We start from the raw sequence: 8,844 nt of genomic DNA on the forward strand, positions 1-8,844 counted from the left end.
CATGTCTTGGGGCGCAACCACCCCTTCCGTCCAAAAACGTCCCCCAGAACTCCTGCGGTACCTTGGGCGAGGCGACGTCCGGATCGACGCCAGTGGCTGTTGGACATTCCTCCCCGAAGGGAGCCTTCTCCAGAACCAATGGATGAGGAGCCATGTCCATGTCAGACATCGGACGCCGGTCTGGGGGCGCCAGAGGCGCCGTCTCTCTGACCGAAACTGGGACCAGCCCAGGGGCCGTACCTTCTATGTGGATGAACCTGCGGCGACTACTCCTGAGGATGTGGAGACGGAGGACGACTGCCTGCAGCTGCATTGTGTGGCAGCTCCCCATGTGGCCCCTTTAAGGTGACAGTAAGGGTCAATGGTCACCCGCTTGAGATGGAGTTGGACACTGGCACAGCGGTCTCCGTGATCGCCCAGAGGACATTCGACCGCATGAAGCAGGGTATACAGACCCTTACATTAACTGACACACAGGCCAGGTTGGCCACCTACACGGGGGAACCATTGGACAGCGCAGGAACTACGATGACCCCTGTTGTTTATGGACGCCAGGAGGGGCGTCTCCCACTTATCGTGGTGCGCGGCCATGGGCCCAGCCTGTTGGTCAGGACTGGTTGCGCCATTTGCTCTTGCAGTGGCAGCACATCCTCCAAACAGTTTCTGGAGGGTTGACTGAGGTGCTAAGACGATACCCAGATGTATTCCAGCCCGGGTTGGGGAAAATAAAAAGGGCCATAGCCCATATCCAAGTTGAACCAGGAGCCACGCTGCACTATTTCCGGGCCCGCCCGGTGCTTTACGCCTTGCTCGAGAAGGTAGAAGGGGAGCTCACTTGTTTGGAGACTTTGGGTATTATCAGGCCCATCCGTTTCGCTGATTGGGCAGCACCAATTGTACCTGTAATGAAGCCAGGTGCCACAGTTCGCTTGTGCGGCGACTATAATCTTAGTGAATACGGCTTCCCGACTCGACCAATATCCAATGCCTCGCATAGAGGATCTCGACGCGAAGCTTGCAGGCGGACTCTCATTCACAAAATTAGATATGAGTCACGCCTATCTACAGTTGGAGCTGGACCCTGCCTCCCGACCATATGTAACAATTAATATACACCGGGGCCTGTATGAATATACACGTTTGCCCTTTGGAGTATCCTCTGCCTGCGCTATTTTTCAACGCGTTATGGAGTGCATTTTGAGAGGTTTACCGCGTGTCGCTGTCTACTTAAACGACGTTTTGATTACAGAGACGTGGGAGCAGAAACATTTGAAAATTCTGGAGGCTGTCCTCAAGATGTTTTTCGGAGGCTGGAGTCCGTTTACGTCGCACAAAGTGCGTCTTTCAGGCGAAGGAAGTAGTCGACCTGGGTTATCGGGTGGACCGCGAAGGTTTGCACCCCGTTGCAGAGGTGCGCACTATTCAACAGGCCCCCGCCCCGACTGACACTTTGCATCTTCATTGATTTCTCGGCCTCGTAAACTATTACGGGAAGTTCCTCCCCAATCTGGCAACTACGCTGGCCCCGTTGCACCTTCTGCTAAAGGAAAATCACACCTGGGTTTGGGGTCAGCCGCAAGAAACCGCTTTCCGGCGGGTAAAGCAACAATTGTCGTCGTCTGGGTTACTAACCCACTATGATCCTGGAAAGCCTTTGCTCGTCACATGTGATGCATCCCCGTATGGTATTGGGGCCGTCCTACCCCACAAGATGGAGAACGGGGCCGAGCGGCCGATAGCTTTTGCCTCCCGCACATTGACTGCAGCGGAAAAAAAGTACGCGCAGATCAAGAAGGAGGGCCTGGCAGTGGTCTTTATGGTGAAATGTTTCCACCAGTATGTGCATGGCCGCCACTTCACTATCGTGACTGATCATAAGCCTCTGCTGGGACTTTTCAGAGAGGATTAGCCAATACCGCCCATTGCTTCCGCACGGATCCAGCGCTGGGCTTTGTTGCTCACTGCATACGAGTATTCTCTGGAGCACAAACCAGGAACGCAGATAAAGAATGCCGCCGCACTGAGCCGATTGCCTTTATCGACCAGCCCCATGTCGACCCCCACTACCGGTGAGGTGGTTGCAACCCTAAATTTTATGGACACCTTGCCTGTCACGGCATCACAGATCTGCGAGTGGGCCCAGACAGAGCCAGTCCTGTCAAAGGTTTGGCACATAGTCCTGAGTCCTGTATTGTCGGCAGCATAGACAGCTCCCAGGCGAGTTGCGGGCATTTTCGTCCAAGCTGTCAGAATTCAGCGTGGAAGACGGCATCCTCTTGTGGGGGACGCGTGTGATTGTCCCGGAAAAAGACAGGAGCTGATACTAAGAGACTTACTTGCACAATGGGCATCCAGGTGTGACCAAAATGAAAATGTTGGCCCGGAGTTATGTCTGGTGACCAGGCCTCGACACCGACATTGAGAAGGTGGCCCAAAACTGCTCCATTTGCCAGGAGCATCAGAAGCTTCCGCCGGCCGCGCCTCTACATCACTGGGAATGGCCAGGGCAGCCTTGGGCGCGCTTGCATGCGGATTTCGCCGGCCCTTTTCAAGGATCCATGTTCCTTCTATTAATCGACGCCCAGTCTAAATGGCTAGAGGTGCACAAGATGCTGGGCACAACGTCCTGCGCAACAATTGAGAAGATGCGATGGTATTTCAGTATGCATGGCCTCCCCAAGGTGGTCACGGATAACGGCACTCCATTCACAAGTGAGGAGTTTGCGAGGTTCATGAAGATGAACGGCATACTCCATACCCGCACTGCCCCTTACCACCCAGCTTCAAATGGGTTGGTGGAGCAAGCAGCGCAGACATTCAAACGAGGCCTAAAGAAGCAGTCTTCCGAGTCAATGGACACGAGACTGGCTCGCTTTTTGTTTTCGTATAGGACCACCCCCCATGCGGTGACTGGGGTAGCTCCCGCAGAAATCCTAATGGACCGGAGACTTTGCACCCACCTTAGTATGGTTTTCCTGGACATTGGCGCAAAAGTACGCCGCACACAAGAACGACAGGGACAGGGATTTTCTCGGCATCGGCCGATTCGGCAGTTTGCACCCGGTGACCCAGTGTTCATTCGGAATTTTGCTGATGGTGCCCAGTGGGTCCCTGGCGTAATCTTTCGCCAAATGGGCCCAATATCTTAACAGGTGCAAGCCCAGGGTCGTCTCCAGCGCAAACATGTAGACCACGTTCGGTCCAGAAGACTATCCCTTCCAAAGATTTCCCACCACCAGAGCTCATTTCCACAGCCACAGAGACCAGAGACAATGGAAAGTAGCCCTCACAATCTTCCTCTGGTGCCTCACTCAAAGCCTGCGCAGGTCGTTACAGAACTGCGTGGAGATAGAGACGCCGAGATGATGGAGGCAGCAGACTCTGACTCCGAGATGGAGACACAGGACTCATCAGAGGGGGAATCATCGGGTCCACGGGCCTTGGATGTACAACCGTTACAGCGTTCATCACGGAAGCACCGGTCTCCGTCTCGTTACACACCGCCCGATCCAGCGCCTTGTGCAAATGGTGTCCGGCCAGTGGCAAAACGAGTCCGGCGCCCTCCTTCGCCAGGGTCTTCGGTGGATTCCTTGGACTTGGGGGGGGGGGACGACAAACACTTCAAATTGAGGCGGGATTGGGTGGGGCAGGACTTTTCACCTCCTTCATCAAGTAGCAGGGGTGTGGCGATCCTTATTAATAAAAATATCACATTTAAGGTTGAAACCTGCACTAAGGACAAAGGAGGTAGATATGTGATCATTCGAGGTTCGGTGCATGGAGATGTTGTTTTAATAATGAACGTTTAGGGATCCCCGAATTACTCCCCGGAGTTCATTAAAAAGGATTTTGTGGATTTTGCAGAGTTAGCTTCAACTAACTCTTTTGTGGTTGGCGACTTCAACTGTCCCTTAAATCCGCTGGTAGATAAGCTCCCGGTTACCAGGAACCCCCCCCCCCCACGCTGCAAGCTAGGGTGTTGGCCTCGGCTTGTGAGGAGGTGGGTTATGTGGATGTTTGGCGAACTTTGCACCCGAGGGGCGGAGATTTTACCTTCTTTCCAGCCCCACATCAATGTCATGCTAGAATCAACAATTTGTTTGTGCCGAGGACGATCCCACACCTGGTGTCCACTTGCACCACAGGGAGCATCGTAATCGCAGACCTTCCCCCGTTTGTCTGGAGTTTCTGCTCGAGGGCTCACCCCCAGGTCGAGAATGTAGGTTTGGAGCCTCCCTGATAAGAGACATTTCATTTACTACACACTTTACGGAATAGTTTGAGTTCTTCCTTTCGGTTAACTTGACCCCTGGTATTTCCCCCTCCATTTTGTGGGAGACGTGTAAAGTTTATACTCGGGGGGCTGATCATTTCTTACCCTGCTAGTAAAAGGTGCAGGATGCTGGAGAACTAGCGGCATCTGGAGTTTTGTTTGGCGAAAGCAAATAAATCATATGGAGGGCCCGAGTCAGCTATTGTTGAAGGAGGTTAACACGGCAAGGGCGGCTTTGGGTTAACACGGCAGGAGCGGCTTTGGGCTCCCGATTGTCTCAGCAAAAAAGTTGGACGTTTGCGAGGCAGAAGTTGTACGAGTTTGGGGAATAAGCTGAGCAAATACTTAGCCTGTTTGACAAAGAAAAGTTACCTCTGTTCGGCTTGGGAGAGGGAAATGGGTCATGAAGACAAACTTGGATTTCAGGAATTCTTTGCAGGATTATACAAGTGTGAGCAGTCTGGTGATGTGTTGGTGGGTGTGGAACATTTTTTCTCTTCCCTGAAGCTTCAGGAGGCCTCAGAAAGCCAGCGTGAGGCTCTTAATGCTCCCCTTTCTAGGGCAGAGTGTCAAAGGCCATGAAGGAGCTGCAGTCAGGTAAAGTCCCGGGACCAGATGTCTGTGGGTGTGAGTTTTATCGGGGGTTTGAGGATTTGTTGTTGGACCTGTTGGTAGATATGTATTGTCACTCTTTTGACTCTGGGATGCTGCCACTGTCTCTTCGTGAGGCTAATATCTCTTTGATTCTGAAGGTGGACAAGGACCCAGGGGAGTGGACCTCTTATCGCCCAATCTCTCTTTTGAATGTTGACTTGAAACTGCGATCTTATATTTTGCCGATAAGGCTGGAGGACATCCTTCCGACAATCGTGTGGGAGGACCAGACTGGGTTTATACGGGGAAGATTTTCCAGTAACAATGTTGGAAGGTTGCTGAATGTGATTCAGGCTTTGCAGAAATGTGCATTGGATGGGCTGCTGATCTTCTTCGATGCAGAGAAAGCTTTTGCTCGAGTTGAGTGGAATTATCTGGTGTATCCGCTGCGAGGCTTCGGGTTGGGTGAGGATTATAATGAGTGGATTCAATTGTTATATCACATACCGGCAGCGGCAGTGCTTACCAATGGTACAAGGATGTCACATTTTGAGCTTCAGAGAGGGACTAGACAGGACTGCCCTCTGTCCCCCTTGCTGTTTGCGTTGGCCATTGAGCCCTTGCCGGAGGATATTAGATCGGATCCTCTGATATCGGGACTTGAGGGTGTGGTGAGGCAGCACAAGATCACTCTGAGTGTGCACATGACGGGCTGCTGTTTGTATCGAACTCCAGTGTTTCAGTCCCGGCCTTTATTGGAGTAGTGGATAGGTTTAGTGGCTTCTCTCGTATCGAGATCAATTTTACTGAGTTCGAGCCCATGTCGGTGGGGAGGGGTTGAGGGGTAAGCCCCCTCCTCGTGCTAACTTCCCCTTCAGATGTCCCCCCCCCCACACCATGCCATTTAAAAACCTGGGAATGTCAATGTCCCCCTCTTTCAGACAGCTATATGGGGCCAACTTTCCACAGCTGATGGTGGCTATTAGGTGGGACCTTGCCCGGTGGTCGGCTCTTCCGATTTCATGGCGAGGGAGAATCGCCTTCATTAAAATGAATGTGTTGCCCAGACTGTCCTACCCTCTGCAGATGCTGCCTATACTGCTGTCGACCAGAGTCGTTAGGGAAATTTATCAAATCAGGGCAGGACCTACTCAGTTAATGGTAGGGAGTTGGGGAGACTTACAGAACAAAGAGATCTATGTGTACAGGTTTATAGCTCCTTGAAGGTGGAGTTGCAGGTGGACAGGGTGGTGAAGAAGGCATTCAGTATGCTAGGTTTTATTGGTTAGAATATTGAATACAGTAGTTGGGATGTCTTGTTGAAGTTGTACAAGACATTGGTAAGACCACACAGGGACTACTGTGTTCAGTTCTGGTCACCCTATTATAGAAAGAATATTGTTAAACTAGAAAGAGTGCAGAAGAGATTTACCAGGATGCTGCCATGACTTGATGGTCTGAGTTATAAGGAGAGGCTGGAACATTTTTCCCTGGAGCATAGGAGGCTTAGGTGTGACCTTATAGAAGTCTATAAAATAATGAGGAGCACAGATAGGTATATAGTCAACATCTTTTCCCTAAGGTAGGAGTCTGGAACTAGAGGGCATAGGTTTAAGGTGAGAGGAGAGAGATTCAAAAGAGACCAGAGGGGAAATTTCTTCACACAGAGGGTGGTGAGTATCTGGAATGGCTGCCAGAGGCAGGTACAATTTTGTCATTTAAAAAGCAGTTAGACAGTAACAAGGGCAGGGTGGGTATAGAGGGAAATGCTGACAAGTGGGACTAGCTTAGTGACAGAAACTGGGCGGCATGGACAAGCTGGGCCGAAGGGCCTGTTTCCATGCTGTAAACATCTATGACTCTACCTGGAACAAAAAGAAATATCGCCTCAAGTTTGTTAAGCTCCAATCACCAGGAGCTAAGGGAGGGTATGGTCTCCTGAAAATTAGGCTTCATCAATTGGGCTCTCGTCTTAGGGATTGGGTTAGGATGGAGCCAACATTCATCAGGCTCAATACAGAAGCAGACCAGTCAGTTCTCCCTCTATCCAAAACTGGCAGAGGCTGATTATGGAATGCATCTCCATTCAATTTTTAATGTCTGTAATTCATTCTGAGTCTGATGCATTGGGTAAAGTATGGGACTCCCATCTCAAATACATAGGCTCTAATTTGACTGACTTGCTCCTCCTGGGCTTCCATGAGTGAATTCAATTTAACTTAAGCTGGGAGTAGGGCACAGTGGTTAGTACTGCTACCTCAGCTCCAGGGACCCAGGTTCAATTCCAGCCTTGGGTGGCTGTCTGTGTGGAGTTTGCATATTCTTCTTGTGTCTGGGTGTGTTTCCTCCGGGTGCTCCGGTTTCCTCCCACTGTCCAAAGATGTGCAGCTAAAGTGGACTGGTCACGCTAAATTGCCCCTTAGTGTCCAAGATGTGTAGGTTAGGTGGGTTGACCATGATCAATGCACCGGGTTACGAGGATAGGATGGGGAGTGGGCTTCAGTGAAATGCTCTTTCTGAGGCTCAGTGCAGACTTGAGGGGTGAATGGCCTTTTGCACTACAGGAGTTCTATGTCATCTATGTTGTGTCATTCATTTTAATTTGATTATGCTGTTAGTCTGTAATATTTTTGGGTTTACAAACTGAATTGTTATCCTCCGTTTTTATATAATCTTACCTTCTTCCCCCATTCACTATTTTAACCTGTTAATCGGTTGTTCAATTAATCCATCATTTCATCTCGAGGCTCTGGTCCCTCAAATATCCTGTTCCAAATTAATTCTGCAATGTGTTGCTTGTATTTATATTGGCAATGTCTCTTGTTCCGCTTTGGGCCCATTTTCCACCATTTTTTCTGTTACTCTGTTGCGTTCATTGTTTAAAACATGATTTTAAAAAATAACAATTTATTAAAAATCTGTCCAACTCATACATGAATATATTCAATGACCCCCACACCCCACTGGTCCCTGTGGAAGAGAAATCCAGAGACTAATAACCCTCTGAGGGAAGAGATGACTGGTAATATGTAATGTAGCGACAGTACAATATTACAAGGCTCGAAATAATAATAAATGTACTTTGTTAGAGAACTATAAATAATATATCTAATCTGTACCATATAACATGAGACATGTCTCTGTCCGACAATAATCTACTGTCTTCTTAAATGTCAGCAATCGCCTGGAGAAACCAGCCCTGTAATTGTGAACAAATATATGTGTCAAGCTGAGGGAGCAAAGGATGTCAATGTCTTTATGAGAGAGAGAGAGAGAGAGAGACCTGGGCCAAGCTTTCCAGAGTCTGCACCCTCCCTGGATTCACTTCCTTTCCCTTCAGTTGCTGCAAGTTACCAATTGAAGGTCAGAATGAGAAACGAAATGGAAAGGGGGAGAAAATAAAGTGTTTTACTCACAGATGTTGGAGAGAGGAGGGGGTTTCCGTCTGTGTGAGGCCCCAGTTTTGCTCATTGTCCAGCTTCCGCATTCAGACAACGAGGGAGCTAATTGGATGGTGGAAGAGAGTCCTTCCGGCTCACCAACTCTTCCCATCGGTCAGCAACCTTCCGGTGCACCCATAGGAATCCGCGGTGACGTCTCACGGTCCCAGTGCGGAGGCCCGGCGGGCGGATACAGCAGCTCCGCCCCACTCCCCGAGACAAGGTTTCCAGGCAACCGGCTGACAACTCCGGCCAGAGCGAGAAGCCTGTCGGCGATCTGCCCCCGGCCTTTGACTGCGCATGTCCAAGAGAGAAGAGCGGTTGCGCATGTGTGAGGGAAAGCCCACCCCCTGACCTTCCTGCTGAGGTATTGACCAATGGAAAGAGTTAGGACCGGAAGGACTCTGGTCCTCCAGCCAATCAGCGCGAGCGAGAAAGAGCTTTCCTCCTGTCTCCAACATCTGGGAGTAAAACACTTTCTTATCTCATTCTCACCTTCAATTGGTCACTTGCAGCAACTGAAGGGAAAGGAAGTGA

The 8,844-nt window shown here is 50.2% G+C and overlaps 1 protein-coding gene across 5 annotated transcripts in view; it reads right to left on the bottom strand.

The window, feature by feature from the left end:
- Positions 1–8,593, bottom strand: part of LOC140420051 (uncharacterized) — a 35,073-nt gene extending 26,480 nt beyond the window's left edge. For 4 of the 5 annotated variants that reach the window (XR_011946162.1, XR_011946163.1, XM_072504066.1 and 1 more), the window contains exon 1: positions 8,284–8,593. Coding sequence is in view for 1 of the 5 variants with exons in the window: in XM_072504066.1 (XP_072360167.1) it covers positions 8,284–8,354 (71 nt within the window). In the remaining 4 variants the exon portion in view is untranslated. Of the gene's footprint in view, positions 1–7,986; positions 8,067–8,283 lie in introns of all 5 variants that reach the window. The other variant, XM_072504065.1, reaches the window with a different exon arrangement.
- Between the last annotated feature and the right edge of the window lie 251 nt (positions 8,594–8,844).

Source organism: Scyliorhinus torazame, chromosome 5 (genome assembly GCF_047496885.1).
Source record: "Scyliorhinus torazame isolate Kashiwa2021f chromosome 5, sScyTor2.1, whole genome shotgun sequence".
Taxonomy (NCBI): Eukaryota; Metazoa; Chordata; class Chondrichthyes; order Carcharhiniformes; family Scyliorhinidae; genus Scyliorhinus; species Scyliorhinus torazame.